At 57.6% G+C, this 19469-nt stretch overlaps 1 protein-coding gene across 12 annotated transcripts; it reads right to left on the bottom strand.

Moving 5' to 3' along the window:
* Positions 1-1153: 1153 nt before the first annotated feature.
* On the bottom strand, positions 1154-19469 carry TPM1 (tropomyosin 1). 12 transcript variants are annotated; one of them, XM_087941962.1, is made up of 10 exons: positions 19243-19469; positions 17898-18023; positions 11878-12011; positions 11057-11174; positions 10396-10466; positions 10023-10098; positions 7822-7884; positions 7203-7272; positions 6581-6659; positions 3828-4157 (listed from the first exon to the last, which is right to left on the bottom strand). In XM_087941962.1, the coding sequence occupies exons 1-10, from the start codon at positions 19354-19356 to the stop codon at positions 4154-4156; spliced, it is 855 nt and encodes a 284-aa protein (XP_087798088.1). In that variant the 5' UTR covers positions 19357-19469; the 3' UTR covers positions 3828-4153. The 12 variants fall into 12 exon arrangements, with proteins under 12 accessions (XP_087798091.1, XP_087798087.1, XP_087798096.1 ...); XM_087941959.1 differs by lacking the exon at positions 10023-10098 and adding an exon at positions 9283-9358; XM_087941965.1 differs by lacking the exons at positions 3828-4157; positions 6581-6659 and adding an exon at positions 1154-1290.

Genomic DNA, 19469 nt, shown 5'->3' with positions numbered 1-19469 from the left:
GCAAAGTTTAACTTTGCACCGCATTGCAAGGAAACTGGGTGTCCAACCTTTGCAACTTCTAAGACCTGTGGCTGGCTGGGTAATTCTGGGAGTTGAAGGCCACAAGTTTAAAGTTGCTAAGGTCGGACATCCCTGCCCTAAAATCGCAGGGTTCAAGGGCAAAATCTAGACCAGTGTTCTCAAACTTGACAGCTTTCAGATGGGTGAACCAACTCCCAGAATTCCACCCATCGGGACGTTGCCCAAGTTAAATCTGACCAGCAGGAATCCTTAAACCATCCCAGACAAATGACCAACTTCGGCTTGGAAACCTCCAGTGATGAAACCTCTCAGATAGCAGAATAAATATGAAAAGGCTACAACCATTGTTTTTTTTTTAAAAAAAATGTTCTAGAGTGTGTGTTTTATTTCATTATCATCAATTATACAATGTTTACATATAGAAATGATTCTCCAAAACTGCTCAAAACGACACGAGGGAAAGGCGTGTTGAACAAACAGGTGGCAGACACCAAAAATAGCATTTGGTTCAGACAACATAAAAATTGCAGTGGGACGTTCTCTGTGTAAGATAAGGATGGCTCCGAAGCGCAAACAGATCTCTGAAGCCGCCACAGAACCTTCCGCAGAACAAAATGCCGCCGATGTTCGAAGTTTCTTTTCATGCTGAGTCTCAGGCCCCCCCAGGAGGAAAAATAAAAGAGTTCCTAGGCTGGGCGAAGTGCTGAATTATCCAGGGAGGGGCTGGAGGGCGACACGGCTGCCTTTTCTTTCAAGACAAGGCAATCCAAATCCCCCCTCCCCTTCACCCTACGTCCCTGACTATTAAACTGAGGGAGATCTACCTCGGCAATCCTAACATAAAGAATATTCCCATTTGGGGGGGAGCCTGCAGACAGTTGGCATTAACCGACTCCCTCCAAAGCGTCGGCAACAGGAGTCCCAAGGAGGGCGCCCCACAGCTGGCAGAGATGCCCCCCATAACTCCTGCATCTTGTTCCCCATCTTAAATCTTTCCCCCAGTTCCAGTGCCTGGACAGAGAGGACAGGCCTGTGATGATTGCAGCAACGTGGGGTGGGGGGGTAGCGGGAATGATAAAATAAGGACACATTTCAAGGGGTTTCATGGCAAGCAGGTGTTTTTTTTTAAAAAAAAAAAGAACTAGAAATGAAACTGATGTTGGCACCGTCCCGGCTAAGAGACGTATCACATGTTGTTTAACTCCAGTAGAGTTTGGTCCAGCATCTGATGCATATTGAAGTTTTCTTCTTTTGCATTGGCCACTTTCTCTGTTTTGGGTCAAAAAAAGAATGAAAAGGAGTCATTTGGAGGCATCCTTTAATGGCAGGAAGGCAAACATCGCGGTGAAACACCTATGCATAGCGTCACTATGGCAGTCCAAATATTTGAATCAGAAAAGGGATAAAGCATCTTTTAGCCAGGCCACTGCCACTGCCCCTAACTGATCCGGCCAAGGTAAGTGACAAACTTGTATTGGCGCATTTAAGACAGAACCCAAGCACCGTAAACGCCTAAAGGAGTTGGGGATTTGTCAGTTATTGCTGTGGCAACTGGCTGACTCAACCCGTCTTCTAACAAGAAAGAAAATCTGCCCTTCTTTTTCTATCACAAATTAAAAAAAGGAGGGGAGAGAGTTAACTTCCAGCAGAGAGAAAAGAAAAATCCATGCATTAAAAAGGCCAACAAAAGTATTTTGCAGTTTGACTCCACCAGGACTGCAGAAATGGTGGAATGTGACAAGGTGGAGAGTGAAGGAAAGAGGCAGCTATCTGTCTGCTAGGGAAATTTCAGATATTTTTCTGCTGCTAGGGAAAAGTAAAGCAGCTTTCACAATAGCCGTTAGTGTAAAGTCACATGCATATTGTGTGGGAAAGGCATTAAATACACGTCTGTGACGGGAGACAAAAGCACAAAAGCTTGAGATCCACATACAATCAACACAGCAACAGCAGCTTCGCAACAATGCAAATGTACCACAAAACTAGCAGAGGTTATCAACAAAAGGCCCCTTCTGCTGCTGGAGGTCGTTTTGACTACTTGGGCTGGGAAAGTGAGTCTTCAGATCTTATTCGTGAGCCCAACAGGAAGCAAACTTCGCCAAGATTCCGATTCCAGCATTTTCCCCAAGGCCAGAATTGCTAGTGAAACTCCCCCTTCCAAGGAGGCGGCTCCTTGGTCCCATTTTATCAAGCTACGATGACCAAGAGGGTAGCCCATCCTAAGGTCGAAAAGGAAAGGCCAAGCCTCGGTCCACCCAGCTTCAGCCCCACCCAGCAGCAGACACAGGTCTCTCGCATCATTCAACGGCAGGCGAGTCAAGACACATGGGTTAGGAGGTACGAGAGCTTAGTCCTCATTCAGGGCCAACTTCAGCTCATGAGTGAGACGCCGGTTCTGCTCAAGCTGTTGGTAGAGTTGGTCTGTGCAAGTCGGCAAGCGGACAGGAGGAGGAAAAAGGCAGAGAGAAGAGAAACGGTTAGAGAGGCAGGGTTAGCCCCGAAACGTCACTCCGTAGAGAGTCAGTTTAGTAAGAGATCAGAAACAGGTCAGACACACCAAGGCAGGAACTCGGTACCTCCTTCGATGTAGCGTCTCAGGAAGGAAGGACGGAAGGAAGGGAGGAAGGAAGGAAGGAAGGAAGCTCCACCATCAGTGGTGGGCCTTGTGTGGCTCAGCCCAGTGAGGAACCCATCTCTCCAAGCCAGAAGATGTCCACTCGTTTCCACTAGGGAGAGCGCTGGGCAGGTGCCGGTGGTGACCATAAGGCAGGGCCGGTCAGCTCCAGCAAGGGAGACAGCCAGGTCCTGGTCCAAGTGGAAGTTCCAGTCTTCTACTTCAAACTACCTCTGCCTCCCCATCCCTGGGAGCTCATACACCAGACCCTGCCTGCAATTCTCACGCGTGGCCCTTCCGAGCCTGGGTTCTAGACAGGTGACTCTAGATAATCCCGAGTCCCCAACCTGGTTCTTCTGGATTCTTTAGGTGATGTGACGAGCAGGACCTCCAGAACTCCATGGTAGCCTCGAAGAAGCCTCAATTTGCAGAAGATTAATGGCAGGGCTGAGGCAGGCCCCTCTTTTGGGCAGGGGGCAAGTAGCCTATGTGGGGGCAGCCGACAGGCCTGCTGCTGGGGTGAGCCACCTCTCTGGACTGGTTCCGCTGCTGGAGCTGCCCCAGACACGGCCACTCAAGAAGAGGCCTGGCGGTTGGGCCTCCACAGCCAAGGGGATTCCCACCAGCCGGATGGAAGGAGGAGGGACCCAGGCCTTGCAAAGCTCTTTGGGGCAGGGACTGACTAGCTTTTAACTAGGTCACAACCATCTCTACACTAACCCGGTTTTGGGTTGGTCAGAACCCAACTGTGGCTTACTGATGGAGGCAGAACTGCCCGGGCTGAGCCCCAGCCCACTTCAGCCTGCAGCGGTCTCAGAGTGGCCTTCCACCTTCCCCAGGTGGGCATTCCCCACTGCAGCCCTTTCTCCTCCGCCCAAGCCACCCACGCCAGCCTCCGCATTTGCCCCGGCTGCACCCTCCGTGCCACGAGCCCCCCCCCCGCCCCCGCCCCCGGTCCCCTGGCTTGGAGTGAAGACCAGGCTGCTCACCCGGCCAATGATCAAAGCAAAGCCCCCTCCCTCCAGAGACCCCTGCCTGCCTCCCCCTCGAGGCTGCTCACCCCCCCCACCCCCCTCATGGGCTCCATCCTGCCAGAAGAGCTGGGAGGGGGACAGGGGGGAGAAAAAGAATAAAAAAGAGGAACAGGCGGGTGAAAAAGGAAAATAAAAGAATGAATCCCTAACAGAAGAAAGCAAATTTTTTTAACTTTATTCATACTTGAAATGGAGGACATAAATAAAAGGCAAAAGGAGCAGCAAAACAGATACGACATCGGGATTTTTCGTTTATTTTACAGTGAAAGTTGTAGAGTTCCTGTACAGTTGAAAGGCCCAAAGTGGGGAGAGGGGAGGGCGGGGGGGAGGGGAGGAGCCCCTCCCCATCCTGTGAACGAGCCCCAGGAGGAAAGGGAGGAGGAGGAGGGGAGGGCAAGGAACTGGACTGCAGGTACCAGCTTGGAAAAGGTGGTTCACCCAGGCTGACGAAAGGGAGGTCTTGGGAGGAGTGAAACAAAGAGAGTTATCTGTGTGAAGATAAAAGAAACAGAAGTAAAAATGGCAGAGCAGATGGAGAAGGGAGGAAGCGGGGAGAGGGAAGGAGGGAGGGAAGGAAGGAAGGAAGGAAGGAGAGGAGAGGAGAGGAGAGGAGGAAAAATGCATCAGGATAACGAAAACAGCGCCTGCCCTACGACAACCCTTCTCCCCCGTCTTTCGGTCAGCATCCAGGGCCAGAGGTGGGATTCAGCAGGTTCTGACCCGTTCTGGAGAACCGGTAGTGGAAATTTTGAGCAGTTCGGAGAACCGGCCAATCCCACCTCTGGCTGGAGATCTCACAGTATCCTTCCCCTGCCACGCCCACCAAGCCACGCCCACAGAACCGGTAGTAAAACAATTGGAATCCCCCCACTGCACGGGACCCCTGGGAGAGAGAGAGAGAGAGAGAGAGACAAGCCCTCCCCAAGGGGCGTCTTGCCAGCCTGGAGGCAGCCCTCTCTACGGGCATCAAATCGCTCTTTCCTTCCGCTAACCTGGCCTCCAAGAGGTGGACCTTGCAGAGCTTCCGTGGAATTGACGCCAGTGGACCTGGGTGTTTCCCTCCCTCCTCTGCAAATCTGCGCTAGGTCTTGAAAAGCCCAACCACCCTCCTTCGGACACGGGTCAGGTCTGGAGGGAGCCGGCCCTTCGCTCTCCATAAAGGGTTCCCTCTGCCTTCGCCAGCCCCATTTTAAGCTGGGGGTGATCGTTCTCTCTTCCAGCCCACCCCAAACCTTCCAAGCGGCATTGGACTTGCGTTCATTATTCTACTTTTTCTTTTTTAACCCTGCCACACCGCATCCCGTCCACCGCACGATGCCCAGTTATTTGTCAAAGAAAACAACCAGCAGAGAATGTTAAACACGCGTATATAAAATTTCCCATGGATGCAGGGAACCCAGACCTACAAAAAGGATGATTATTCGGACGGTGACTTTGGAAATCCAAAGGCACCACCAAGGCAAACTGCTGAATGGCAAACTCAGGGCCAAGAGTTGCTGGTCAGTTAAGCCAGGAGAATGCAAATCCCTCCAGCGAAACTCAGCTCTGAGATTTCAGCCAGAGATTCCACGCTCCGAAACAACAGCAGAAGTGAACCTCAGGCAGGCAGGCAGGCACTTAGCTGTAGGGAATTTCCCCCCTCTTTAATAAGTTAGTACAGTCCATTTTCACAAAGGTTAGTAGGAAGGTTAGTGGCCAGGTACAACAGATTTCCACTCAGCATTTCTTACGTAGGACAAACTTGATCCGACTGACAGATTTAAAACAGCCTTAAAAAAACACTGTTTAACCTGGGGACGTCCGGTTGTGTTGGACTACACAAACTAAAACTTTTGTGCTGGACTATAATGGCCACAGAGAGTTATAGCCCACCTGGTGAACCTTTCCTAAAAAATACGTTTTTAAACAGTTTCCAGATGATTTCAACCTTCTTATAAAGATGGGAAGGCAAACACATATTCATAAAAAGTGGGATACTTTTTGAATAACTACTATACTTTTTCAAAAGGCAATCCCTTGACAATTAGTCTCGATAATATTCTGTTAAAAACGTGCTTGGCTCCTGCCTAATTAAAATCAAAAGTAAAGGGGGTTTTCAGGTTAATTGTGCTTCGAGGGGGCTCCCTTGCTGCAAATTTGTGTGGGTCCACAGAGGCGAAAGAGGCGCCCACCGCCTGCCACTCCAGGGAGAAACGCTACAGGTTTTCCTGCACGAGAATTTGCTCTCGTACAGCAGGGACACAAGGAAAACAGGGCCCATTTTCCCACAAAATCTTGCACAGGCACTGTGGACCTCACTGGATCTGATGCTAAAATAGCCTCTAGGTCTACTTCGCAACTGCTGGAATCCCGTCTATTTATGGGGAGTTTCTTAGCAAGAAAGGTTTGGTTTGCCAAGAGAAGAACAGGTGGGCTTTGGTGCAGAAGCAGAGAAATGCTGAAACGGAAGAGAACTGAAAGGAGAAAGAAAAGGTTAAGAAAATGGCGTGGAACCAAGTGGAGGAAAGCAGGAGGAAGGAAAGGAAGGGACACACGTTCAAGTGAGCCTTGCCCAGGCAAAGCGCTTGCTCCCTCGTCCTTAATTCAGAATAATCTCAGCGTGCCAATGACTTCGGCTCTTTTGCCCTCTCAATAGAAGAGAGTCCGCTAAATGACACCAGAACGCTGCTGAAACCCAGGGCCAACTCAGCAGTATTTGCAGGAATAGGCGGCAATGCCACCCGCTGCTTGCCAATTGCATTCTGTTACCAGTCCTCTCCAAAACACTGAGGACTAGGAACTTACAAAACAGAAGGCACTTAAAAAGAGCACGCTCGCACGTACAGCGTATAGGACAGAGGGAGCAAGGGCGGCGTGACTTCGCAAGGCTGGCTTGAGGTCATGCGGAGGCAGAAAACGGGGTGCCATTTACATGGAGGTCATGTCGTTGAGGGCGTGATCCAGCTCCTCGCTGATGGCTTTGTACTTGAGTTTCTGGGAATACAACTCGTCTAAGGGTGGCCGAGGAAAAGGAGTGCAAAGAGGAGGCAGTGATGAAAGGAAGCACCGTCCAGAAATCCGGCCGGGAGCAGGGAGCAGGAGGGTGGGTGTGCAGGCACCGGCAGGAGGGAGGGAGAGTGTGGAATAAAACACAAGAGAGGTCAGGAGATGGAATGGAAAAGGGCTGTCCCAAAATAAGAGCCGGGGGAAAAGCTGGCAGGCGGGAAAGCGAGGATTCTGGGGGGCGGAGCGGGAAAGGCGCTTCAACCCTCCCACCCTTTGTTTCCCTGAAAGCAACGCTCCTCCCCTCTCTCCGCTCAAGAGAACCGGGGGGCCTGATGCGCTGATCTAAGATCCTGGCTGCTGACTAGCCCCCTCGAGCCCGGCGGCTCCTTCGCCCCTTCAGTTCTTGCTCAAGAGGGAAACGCCCCGAGGGACAAGCGGTCAGCACCCAGTCCAGGGAGACGGACCAGAAGCCGGGCCTTCCTGGGTGGACCCGGGGCAGCGGTCAAGGCAGGCAGCAGCTGGAGAGGAACGAAGGCCAAGAAACTTACCTTCTAGGTCGTCGATGCTCTTCTCTAGCTTTGTTACTGACCTCTCTGCAAATTCAGCTCGGGTCTCAGCCTGCGGTCAAAAGCACACGTAGGCGGTCAGGAGGCGGGTTGGGGCCACCAGGAGAAGCCCACTGGACCCAGAGCACTACCAAGAGCTGCCCCCCGTGGCCAAGACTGAAGCAGCCCAAGGTGTGTTCAGCCACGCCCACCAGAAAAACGTCAGCGGCAGCCCCAAAAGTCCACCGGGAAGCTGCTCAGAGGACGCACGGACCGGAAACGGGGAGGAAGAAGGATCCGGGCCCTCAGGATACGACCAGAGTCGGAATCCTCACCCCACCCCACCCCGTTTGGGCAACCTTCCCAACACGAGAGCCCCGCAACTCCGATGGAAACGCAACACGGCTGCACAAAGGTTTCATTGCGCTCCGTAAAGGAGGTTTTTCTCCTTTGACTGCAGGGCAGCTGATTAAGAAGACGGGGTGGCTCTGGGGCAAAGTGCAACACACTTCTGTACACCTGGAAAGGCTGACACTCCCCTGGGCCACCTCGGCATTCCAGGAAGCACAAAAAAACCCACCACCCTCCTCTTCTAGAAAGGGTTTGTTTCGGGGAGGTTTACCTCTTTCAGTTTGTCAGTCAGGACCTTGATTTCCTCCTCGTATTTGTCTTCCTTCTGGGAGTACTGCAGGTGGAAAGGAGAACACAACGCGCTCAGAATCCAGAGGAGGTTTGATCAGACGGGGTTGAGGCTGAAGACCTGCAGCCCACGGAAAGCAGGCCCCGCCAGCCAAGGGTGGACTACAACTCCCATCTGCAGTCTTAGAGCCGGGGAGGGGGCCTTTGGACATGGCCATATTTTTCACCTCACTAAAGCCTTCTGAGGAATCCTGGCCCGCCTCCGCTTGCCAAAGTCCAGCTTTCCAACTCAAAAAGTCTCCTGAACCCGCCCCCGCCCCAAAACGGAGGGTTTCTCCTCCTCCTGGAGAAGCCGGTCTTGCCCATCCCGGCTGCACAGCTGCCCAGTGCTTAGAGCAACAGCTGGAGGGGCCTCCTCCTCCCCCGCTCCGCCCAGGGCAAGGCCAGCACTTCCCCTTCTGAAAGGCTGCCAGGCAGGAGGAGGAGGAGGAGGAGGAAGGGGTGGATCTCCTGAGACGCAAAGAGGAACAAAACGGGGCCTCTGGGGAAACGCCTGGACGCCAGGAAGAGCTCCTGGGGAATTGGGGAGGCTCCTGCGCAGCCCCCCCTGCCCTCCCCAAGGCCGAAAGCGCCTCTTCCCTTCTGATTGTGCCGCGGAGGAGGACCACACTTGTTCGCCGGGCGGGAGGAAGCCCATTGGCCGCGTGGGTTCCCGTGGGGCCGCTTCTCCACTCCACAAGAGGAAAAGCGCTTTCCTTCCTGCAGCCAGAGAAAGGCCAGCCCACGGGAAGGGAATAAATGTGACCCGGTTCGAGCCCCGTCTGAGCCGCGTGGCAGAGAAGAGCCAATGATGCAAAGCTGCCTTTGGGACCAAGCCGGAGAAACGGTTTTCTTGTTCAATTGCGCTGGAAGAAAATGCCCTCAACCTTTGCTTGGTGTGCAGATGCGTGACGCACCCCGCGGTTCCTTTCCTTCGGCTTTGCTGCCAGATGAGACACTCGAGGGCTCAAATGGGAGACCGGCTCAAAAGGCCTCGGTTTAATCCTCGGCCCTTCTGGTTCTTCCAGGCTGCCCCAACCTGAGACTAAATCCAGAGCGGTCCAGTAGAGCGGCGTTTCTCACCTTGACCACCGAAAGGCTTGTGGACTTCAAGTCCCAGAATTCCCCCACCCGGCCCAGGGAGGGCCGGAGTCCAACCATGCTGCCTGGGCAATTCTGGGAGTTGAAGCTCAGCCGTCTGCCGGTTGCCAGAGGGGGCGCCCAGAACCGCCAACGGACTGACTCCGAACGAGGCCACGTATCCACTCGGGGGCCACCTGGTAACTCGTGGGCAGACAAGCCGAGTGGGCAAAGCCAGGTAGCCGTGGGGCCTGGAGGGCGAGTCCCGTGCTGGGCGCGGCCACTTTCTCCCCCACCTCGCCTTGCTCCTCCCTGCTCGTCCTACCTTCTCCGCCTGAGCCTCCAGCGACCTCAGGTTGTTGGTCACAGTTTTCAATTCCTCTTCAAGTTCAGCACATTTGCTATTATTTGGGAACGCAGGCAGGAAAGGGGGCAGGAGGAAGACCAGTCAAGCCCAAGAGAGAGGGGGGAGAAAAGATAGAGAAAAAATGAAAACGGAATCCCAAAGCTCAAGGGAAGGGCCTCGAAAGCAGCTGCACCCTCTGGGACCACCAAGTCGACCGCCGCCACGGTGCTCCAGGGGCACAGGGAGAACGGCCCCCTCCACGCTCTCGCCTGCAGGGGAGGAAGGGCAGCTTCTCCCAGTTAGGAGCCCCTCTCCTCAAAGAAAAGGCAGCCAAACCAGCAGCCTGTTGCAAACAGAGGTGTGTGTGTGTGTGTGTGTGTGTGTGTGTGTGTGTGTGTGTGTGTGTGTCGTTTTGCAGTCCCGCAGCGCTTTAGAAGCCCCTCTGGCAGAGGCCGCGTTCAGCCTCGGTCGCACCAAAGGGGTCCCAGAGAGGTCAGCTGCTTTCCGGGGGCTCAAGGCTTCCACGGACACACACATCCAATCGGTGCTCTTGGAGACATAGGAGAGCCACTCAAGCCGGTGCAGAAGGACACAAGGAAAAGGAGAAGGCCAGCAAGGAGGCGGAAGCAGCGCAGCCAGAGGCACCTCAGCCGAAAGGATCGGGCTGCGGCTGACCCCGGGCTTTGCATTCACCGGCGGAGGCGGCTGCGTGCCAGTACCTTTTCCTCGGCCGCCATGAGCGCTTTCAAGGTCTGATCCATTGTTCTGAGCTGCTCTTCCAGCTGTCGGACTTGGCTGTCAGTGAACACAGGAAATGCAACAAGGGCCATTCACAAAAATCAGTGAGCCGGTGACCAATGGCAGCATGCAGTGACCCAAACCACACCAGGGCCCCCCCCCAACCCCAACACGGCCCGAAACACATAGAGGCAAACACAGGCACGGGGGTGGGGGATGGGGGACGGACACAGAGCAGCCCCGTCCACTGGGGCGCACAGCCAGGGCACCAGAGCAGCCACCACATCCACGGGCAGCGCAAGGCCAGTAGCAGCAGCAGCAGCAGCAGCCAGGGAGGGAGGGAGGGAGGCGCACCTTTCTGAGAGCTCGGCCCGCTCCTCCGCACGCTCCAGGTCGCTCTCGATGATCACCAACTTCCGGGCCACCTAGAGCCGCCGTGGAAACAGAAGGGGGGGGGAGGAAATGAAGCCGGGGGAGGCCATTCTAGCCAACGGATGCCTTGCGGGTGCTGGATTCCCGGCAAGGGACCCTGGCAGAAGGGGCTGCCTCCCTTCCGAGATGCACTCCTGAAACCAGCCAGGTCCTGGGCGGCTTCCAGAGAGCCAGGTGGACTATTAAGATGGAAAGGCAAAGTTGGAAGTTATGCAATCAAGAGACGTCGGTCCACCGAAGCTCCCTGGAAGAGCCACGTTTCCACTGGCTTCTGGGGTTGGTGCAGACTTTGGGGCCAAGCCGTTTCCAAGGAAGGGCCACTCCACATCAGCCCCCTCCTGGCAGCTGGGGGCCTTCGCAGGCTCTCCCCGACTGTTCCCGGGAGGTGGGCAGTCTTGCAAGCACAGCTGGATGGACGGAGAAGCCGTCAGAGATGGGAAACACCTCCCCCCCCCCTCTGCTGATTCCTGGTGGGACCCCTCGGCCGCCTGGGGCTTGGCTGCTCCGCCTTTCCCTTCCCAAAGTTTTCCAGGGGTCCCACCACACCCGACGGGATGCCAGGCAGGGCTCAGCCGAGGCTCACCTCCTCGTACTTCCGGTCGGCGTCCTCAGCGATGTTCTTGGCCTCCTTCAGCTGGATCTCCTGAATCTCCATCTTCTCCTCGTCCTTCAGGGCTCTGCTCTCAATGACCTTCATGCCTCTGGGGGAGGGAAGGGGCACCGTCAGGGGCAAAGCCACCCACCCGATTTGGGTTGCAACCGCTCGGCTGCCCCTGATCTCCGTCACAAGGGCTGCCAATGCCGCCCTCCCGCCTAGCTCAACCTCAGCGGCTGCCCCGGGAAAAGTGCCTGCTCTGCAGGGCTTCGGTCCCCGGAGCCCTTCTCTCCCCGTGCCTGCAATTGTTCCCTGACCCCTGCCTGAGCCTGTGTGTGTGTGTGTGTGTGTGTGAGAGAGGGAGAGAGAGAGAGAGAGAGTCTCTCCCTAATCAACTTTTGCCTGCGCCACTGTTTCTCTTTATGACCCGAGGCTGGCTGGAGAATTCTGGGAGTTGAAGTCCAGGCGCCTGAACATTGCCAAGATTGACAAACGCCAATCTAGAGGGAAGTTGAAGTCCCTGAAATTGTCCTGTTACGTGGTTTCCTCCCCTCCACTGCCAATTTTCATCAGAGGCTGGATGCCCACCTATTGGGGACAAGGGTATAGGGAGTCCTGCCGCATGCAGGGGCTGGGCTTGATGGCCTCCGAGGTCCCCTTCCCATTCTGCATCTCTGTGTTCCACCGAGTTCCCCTTAAGGCGACGGGGCTGACCCTCAGCGCCCCAAGGGCAGCAGGATGCTCTACTGCCCCGAGGGGCGGAGCTCTGCGCCAGCCCAGCGCCCCCCACGCCAGGGGCCCGGCCTCACCTCTCGCTCTCGTCAGCGGCCTTCTCAGCCTCCTCCAGTTTCTGCAGGGCCGTGGTCAGGCGCTCCTGGGCGCGATCCAGCTCCTCCTCCACCAGCTGGATGCGCCTGTTCAGAGATTGCACATCGCTCTCAGCCTGGCAGAAAGAAGGAAAGACGCCCGTTTTTGCAAACTGGCAGGAGAGCGGCAGTGGACCACAAAGAGGGAGGTGTAGGGAGATCACGCCCCCCGCCCCCAGGACCAGGGTCTGACATCCTTGGTTTAGCCTCTTCACAGCCAAGAAAAAAGGGCTTCCATCAGAGAAGAAAAACGACTATTTTTTTTCTAGCCGGGGCAATAAGCGCCATTTAACTTAAAATGGGACGGTTTGCTGCGCACCAAATTCCTTCAGAGCGAATGGCACCCAACGAATTAAAGCAGATGCGATTTGCCCTTATCCTTTGCACCCAACCAAGCGGACCTGCGCCCATCCTCTTCTCCGCTTCCTAAAACCACCCAACAGCCTTGGCCACCCTGACCGCGCCCCTACCTTTTGGCTCAGGCCACGCAGGGAGGAAGCCACGAGAAGAGCATGCAGGCCACGAGCCCGGTGGGCAAAGGCTCTCCCCTTCTCTTCCAGCAGGGGTCTCCAAGCTTGGCCCCTTTCAGCCTTGTGGACTTCAACTCCCAGAATTCCCCAGCCAGCAATCCCAGTTGCAGTCCACAAGGCTGAAAGTTAGGGGAAACGCTCCCCTTGCACCTTCCCTTGCTAATCCAGATCAACTCCCAGGAAGTTTATCCAGGGGCTACTTCGGCCATTTTTGATTCAAGCAAAGCAAAGCACATGGGGGGGACGGACACCCAAAGCAACCCCCCCCGAATCCGCGTGGCAGACTTTTTCTTCCCTCCAGGGAAAGAGAAGCCGCGGCGCTCCTGTTAATCATTACACCCAAAGGGATCTGGCGGAGTCCCTTGGAGGCCGAAAGGTCGCTCTCCTACTTCCTGTTCCCAAAGAGAAACCAGCACAGCCACCCTGTCCGGGCCAATGATTATCGCTTTCTATTTTCCACAAGGCAAAGCCATTTCCTTATATGGTCACAAAAATACCATTATTATTGCACAGGCCAGCAGATGAACGGAGGCTCCACTCCAGGTGGCCGAGGGATTGGCCAACGGAGGGATTCAGATCTTCCCTTCCCCCCTTGGGAAGCAACCATTTCCCCCCTTTGCAACCCAGGCCCCCTCAACTGACGCCCCTCCCCAACCCCCATTAGACGCTGTCTTGGCTGGCCCAGTTGGGGGGGGGAGTGGCAGGTGGGAGAAAGGTGTGCTCAGGTCAGCCTCCAAACCCCGAGGCTACCTGGCTAAAAGGGTGGCATTCGGAGCCCAGGACAGTTCAACAGAAAAGGCCCCCCTGGTCTTAACTGCATCAGAGAAAGGGAGGGGAGCCCCATATGTTATCCCCCTCGCCCCCCCCAGATTCCAACCGATTTCGGTCTCCACAAAAGCAGCCCCAGGAAGCAGCACCATCCTTACAACCCAGCCAGCAGCATTTCCTCTGCCGCCCAGGAAGCCTTTAGCTTTATGGCCAAACATGCAACATTGGGCCAGACTGGGGCTCCCAGTTAAGGGCTCCTGCTGGTCCCAGTGGCCGGAGGGCTTCCTTGCCACTGTGGGATTCTCTAAAACAGTTGAGGTCTGGAATATGCAGAGCGGAATATTAGGCAGATATATTATATTATATTATATTATATTATATTATATTATATTATATTATATTATATTATATTATATTATATTATATTGCATAATATATTAGCTCAGGTGGTCTTGCACCCTGGACCATTCCCGCTTGGGAGAAGCCCAGCAGGTGCCAGGAAAGGACCCACCCTCACTTGGGGGGCGGCAGGGGGCGGGCTCAGAGTCGGAGGTGGGCAGAGCATCAAAAAAGGGGGGGGCGAGGGGGGCAGGTCTGGGACAGCGCGCCAAGGGTGGGGGAGGGGCTCTCGCGAAGGATCCAGGGAGCCACTGGAGCCGGAGGGACCCTGAACTGGGAGCGGTTGGCGGGGAGAAGGGGAAGAAGGGCCGAGCTTGTCCCGGCTGCCCGGAGCCCCTGCAGGCAGACGCGGAAGGAGCCTCGTCCGCTTCCTAACGCACCTGGCGGGGCCACCGGCGGGGCTGGGCATCCCTTGAGCCGCGCCCGGGGGTCGCCCGCCCAGCCTCGTTGGCTGGCCGCGCAGTGCGGAGGGCGGGCGGGAGAGAGGGCGGGAGGCGCCCAGGTGGCCGAAGAGCTCCGGCCGCTGCTCCGGGGCCGCCTTTGTCCCTCCCGGCCGGCCGGCCGGCTCACCTGCTCGCGCAACGCCCGCTCCTCGTCCAGCTCGCGCTGCAGCCGCCCCGCCTGCTCCTCGGCGCTGTCCGCCTGTTCCTGCAGGCTGCGGATCTTCCTGCGCACCGCCTCGAGCGAGCTCAGCCCCGCCGCCATCGCAGGGCCCGCAGCGCAGGAGGAAGACGGGCGGGAGGAGGAGGAGGAGGAAGGCGCGGGCGGGCAGGGCCGGGAAGGGAGGGGAGGGAGGAGGAGGAGGAGCAGCAGCAGCCGGCCAGCCCGGCCTCTGCGCGCCGCAGCGCCCGCCTCCCCAGCCCCGGCTCAGCCCCGCCTGGACGCCCCCGCCGGCACCCGCGGAGCCCGCAGCGCTCAGGCTGGGCTGATGCGGCGGCGGCGGCGCCCGCGGACCCCCGTTCCAGAGTCGGCAAAGCGCCCCGCGGGACGAAGGCACGGCTGGGGGCAAGGGGAGAGGGAGCCAGGCTGGTCCTGCAACCCAGCGCCCCGGGGAGGGCCCAGGAGGGGGGAGGGCCTAAAAAGCCCGGCCGCTTGACGCAGCCCGGCATTCAGAGGGCCCCGAGCAGCGGCCTCGCAGTTGCTGGCTCCCCTCGGGGAAGCTGAGAAGGGGCGCTACTGCAGCCCAGCACGGGCACCGGGGGATCCTGAACCCCGGAAAAGCCCCAGACAGCCCCCCTTTCACACCTGGCCAACTCCCTCCCCCCATTTCCGCCCAGGCTCTCAGAGCCCTCTTGCAACAACCAAGCGAAAAAACTGCTGTGGAAAAGCCGATGGACTTCCAGGAGACCCTCGGAGCCTGGGAAGGAAATCTGGGGACTTTCCCTGGGAGATTGTTCCCAAGAAACCGAGGAGGACCCAAAGGGCATTTCTGGGCCAGCCAGCACAACCCCCCAGGAAATCCCCAGGACGGGCGGGCGTGAGAGCAGCAGCAGCAGCAGCGAATGTGGAAAGAGGGAAGTGGAGAGAAGGCCGTGTGCAACCCCCGGGGGAGGGCACAGCTGGAACCGGAAACCCCCCTCCCCCCGCCCCGCCTGCTCCTCCTCGGCCACCACCACCTCCGAGGGCAGGGACTCCTTTCAGGGGGCCAAGAAATGCTCCATTCAACAACGGGAGCCGAGAGTCATGACCTCCGGGATTTCCCAATACGGGAGGATGTGGGAGGCTGGGATTTCCAAGATTTGCCCTCCCCCACCCCACCCCCGACTCAGAGAACCCTGGAGAGGAGCAGCCGCCGCCAGGAGGCCCATCCGCTACCCCAGAAGAGCCCCAACCGGGTGCTGGGCTGAGATGGGGAGGACTGCAAAGCCAACCGCCCCCCGACAGTCCGTCACCTTCGTTCCCCCAGCCCAGTTCTGTCCGCTCTGCTGGCTGAGCACAATGAGATTTCCCCCTCCTGGTTCATCCGCCCGGAGGAAGTGCAGCTAAAGGCAGCCAGGGACGAGAATCCGGCAGCCCAAACCCGGCTCTGGCCAGGAGGGCGAGGAAGAGCTGACGGGGCCGAAGGAGCCAAGCCAGGAGGCTGCAGGCGACGGGATATCCGTGGCTTTTTTTCAGCCTAGCCCTGGCCTCTCCTTCAGGCCCCTGGAGGGACCCCACCTCCTTGGGATCCAGACCACACGGGGGCCGGGGGGGCTACAATTGGGCCGGGGGCTTCAGAAGACGGCTGTCTTGACCTGGGAAACCTCCCCACTCAACGGAAGAGGAGAGATTTGCCATGAGAGACCCATCCCCTCCCTCGTTTCCCCAGGAGAGAAAAGCAGGAGGATCGCCACCTTGAAGGCGGCAGGGCGGCTCCTCCTCCTCCTCTGCTTCCCGAAAGGGCTCCTCCTCCCGGCCCCCTTTGTGCAAAACGCGGCGTGTTCAGGCAGGGGCCCTTGATCTACAAGGCTGCAGCCTGAAGGGGGGAAAGGTATTTCGGGAAGAGGAGCTGTGCAGTTAGGAAGTGTGGGAGACACCTTCCCAGCCGGCCCAACGGTTACTCAGGCTGCCCGCCCTCCCCCCCCGCCCCCCCCAGGCGGAGTCTGTACTCGCCAGCTGAGCACAGCCATGAGTCAGGGCCCAGTTGTGCCAGCAAAGGTGAGCTCTTCCTGGCAAGCGCCTCCACCCTCCTCCTGTACCTCTGTCCTGCCAGCTGTTCCTCGCCTGCCATATCCCTCCACCCTGCAGTCGCCTTCTCTCCCTTTCTACAAAATGCAAAGTATTTGAAGGGCCAAAGGAAGGAAAGGCGAGGCTCGGGCACTACTTAGAAGGAAAACCCACTGCTGGGCAAGGACCCCAGATTCTCTGTCAGGTCTACGGAAAAATAAACCTTTTTTCCCTGGAGGAGTTAAAAAAACCAAGACCGGCAGAATCTCCTCTCTGCAAATTCGGTAGCATTTCTCTGGCCTCCTTCCCTCCCTCCCTCCCTCCCTCCCTCCTCCTCCTCTCTCCTGCCTTTTACTGAGACCAGCTATTTCAAAATAGTCTGCATTCTCTTCCTTATAAGGAATATCTTCCCCGGGATCTATTTGCGGTTCCTTTGAACAAGTTAAATAAACGCCGGGCTGGAATGCTGACTCCCATCTATCGGGAAGCCACAGCGAGGAGGGCGCATCTGAGGCCGATTAGGCACAGTCGTGGAGGAGGAGGAGGAGGAGGAGGAGGAGAGGCTTTCTGCGCTTCCAAAGTTGACGTGAAGTCCGGTTTCTGTTGGGCAGAACCGCCGTCCACAAGGAGCGGCTAGGCAAGACTGAGACCGAGAGCCCCTAAAGCTGCTCTGCCCTGTTTAGAGTTTCCCTCCGCTCCGGCCTTCAAGCCTGAAAGCCCCACGTGACCAGCACACTTTCTAGCTGCTTTCTTTCCCTTAAAGAGAGTGGTAGTCCTCCCTCCGCATGACATCATCTGCTTGGGATGTCTGGCTCCCCCCCCCCCCCCAACCTTAAGGGGCCGACAGCCCAGATTTGGAATGAATTTAGGGAAGGCTGAGGGGCCAGGAAGGCTGGAGGGCTGCAGCCGTAGCACGGTTGAATACTTAGACAGGTGGGTGGGGGTGAGAGAGACAGCTCCCTCTTCCATATAAAGTGCTGAGCTATATATAACCCCCGCTCACCGGGATCCGGCCCCGGCCGTGACTGAATGCCAAGCCAGCAAGTATCCCCTCCTTGGCACGTCAAGAAGCCTCTTGGCACGCCTCGGGCATCCAGCTTCAGCGGCCTATCTTTGCACCTCTGAGGCATCAGCGTTCGTCCTCCGGGCACCTTTTCCCACATGGGAATCTTGGCTCAAGAACTCGGTGGGCCTACTGGCCCAGGCAAGCCCTTTCACCCCTGGGGGTGCTGGGGGGGGGGCAGGTCCAAGGATTTGGTCCTGGGAGAAAGGCGTTTCTCGTTTTACACCTGAGGGCGCCGGCCTCATGTCCAACAACCTTCCCCCAAACAGCTTCAGGTATGGCTCCTAGTAACACAGCGGGACACACCTCTGCTGCTCCCTTGGCACCAACACCAGGTGGGCATCTGGGGCAGCAGGAGCTGTCCAGGTGTCCAGGATTCTTGGCTGATGGATGGCAGATCTCATGCCCAGGCCCTCTCGGGTCCTGGCGCGCGCGGGGCGGGGTGATCCCCATGGCTGGTGGCAAGTCCAGCAGGCCGAGAGGTTGAGTGACCAGAAGAGGCAGAAAGATGGGGGTGTGTGTACATGCTCAGTGGGGGGAGCTAGAGAGGTACTCACATCTGCAGCTTTCTTCTCGGCCACCTCCAACTTCTCCTGGGCATCTTTCAGAGACTCCGAATACTTGTCCAGCTCATCCTCGGTGCTCTTCAGCTTCTTTTGCAGGGACACCAGCTCATCTTCCAACTGCCCGGAGGTTGGGGACCGGGGAGGGGGTGATGAGGGGAGTGGGGGAAGGGAAGGGGTGCAGCAGGCAACGCGACGGCGGCGTGAAGAAGAAGAGGGGGAGGAGGTGCAGAAGGACAGAGGGAGGAGGGGAAGAGGAGAGAAGGAGGTTAGCGCATCCGGAGAGGCTACCTTGGTGGCCTTCTCGTCCGCAGTGAGGAGGCTGTCCTCGGCGCTATGCATCTCCTCCAGGACCCGGTCCCGCTCGTCCTCCGAGACCCGCAGTTGCTTTTCCAACTGCACAATGTCGTCCTCCAACTAGCCGCACCAGCCAGAGGCAAAAAGAGGAGGAAGCACTTTTACTCTCCCCCAGTCCGGCCCTCCCTCCCTCCCTCCCCTGGCGGCCTTCACCAGCACAACCGGGTCAGGTACAAACTCAGAGGGTGTTCACACAACCCACCTATCTTGGATGCTTTGGGGACCCAGAGGGTTGTCTGGATGAAGCTGCCCCTTCGCTTGGTTCATGGCTGGGGGAACTGGGCGACCCCAGAGGAGCGGGGTGGGGGGGGCAGCTCTGCTCGGGTTGACCCCGTTGCAGTTGGAAGAACTGGAAGGATCCAAGACAGGCGGGCCAGACCAGCTGAGAAAGGAGGGCCGGGGGGCCTTAAGCTCTCCAGGTCCGATGACCCAGTCAGTCGCCCTCCTGTCCTTTGGGTGAAGCCCCAGAGCCTCAACCAACCCAGCGCCCCCCCTAAAAAAACCCTCCTCCCGTCATCCAGCTGCAGCCTCAAATGACCGGAGGTGTCCTCCCAACACATCTACAAGGCATAAAGTGGGGAAGACTAAACTTGGCCACCGCCTGGGGCAACTAACGATAGGGGACTCCCCAGGGAGGAAAAGGGGGCGGGCGGGGGCGTCCTTCCGACGGGCTCCACACCTGAACTTCCAGGAGCGCAAACGCCTCTTGTGAAGGGGGAGTTGGGGGGCTGGATCGCCTCCACTCGGCTGCTTTTTCTCGGAAACAACCAACCCGGCTCCATTCAACCAACCACTTGGGATCCAGGCCCCCCAATTCACAGAGCCCCCCAAATCCCCGCCGAGGGGATGCCGAGCTCCTCCCCTCCCAATTCCCCGAGCGGGCCGTGCGGGAGCGCCCAAGGCAGCCCGTCCCAGGCGCCGCCACCGCCGGGGGTCTCGGGGCGGCCCCGGCTGCTCCTTCCGGGCGAGGCGGGCGGCCCACCTGCTTGCTGCGCTCCTCGGCGGCCTTCTTGTCGGCCTCGGCTTGCTCGGCGCGGTCCAGCGCGTTCTCCTTGTCCAGCTTCAGCATCTGCATCTTCTTCTTGATGGCGTCCATGGCGGCGGCGGGGCACTTGCCAGAAGTCCGTCGAGGAGGAGGAGGAGGAGGAAGAGGCGGCGGCGGCGGCGGCGGAGCTGCGCTGGGACGGTCGACCTGGCCGGAGTGCGAGC

This window comes from Pseudonaja textilis, chromosome 13, assembly GCF_049901715.1.
Source record: "Pseudonaja textilis isolate UNSWEBS1 chromosome 13, rPseTex1.2, whole genome shotgun sequence".
NCBI lineage: Eukaryota > Metazoa > Chordata > Lepidosauria > Squamata > Elapidae > Pseudonaja > Pseudonaja textilis.
Note: the sequence above shows the minus strand (reverse complement) of the source record. Positions and strands in the feature narration are given on the sequence as shown.

What these genes read in the sequence shown, in the direction of transcription:
- TPM1 (XM_087941965.1), bottom strand. Translation starts at nt 19,356, where the DNA reads ATGGACGCCATCAAGAAGAAGATGCAGATGCTGAAGCTGGACAAGGAG. An exon ending in GCCGCTGACGAGAGCGAGAG is followed by an intron (nt 11,175 to 11,877) that starts GTGAGGCCGGGC and finishes TCCCTCCCCCAG; the next exon opens with AGGCATGAAGGTCATTGAGA. An exon ending in CGGGCCGAGCTCTCAGAAAG is followed by an intron (nt 10,099 to 10,395) that starts GTGCGCCTCCCT and finishes GTTCACTGACAG; the next exon opens with CCAAGTCCGACAGCTGGAAG.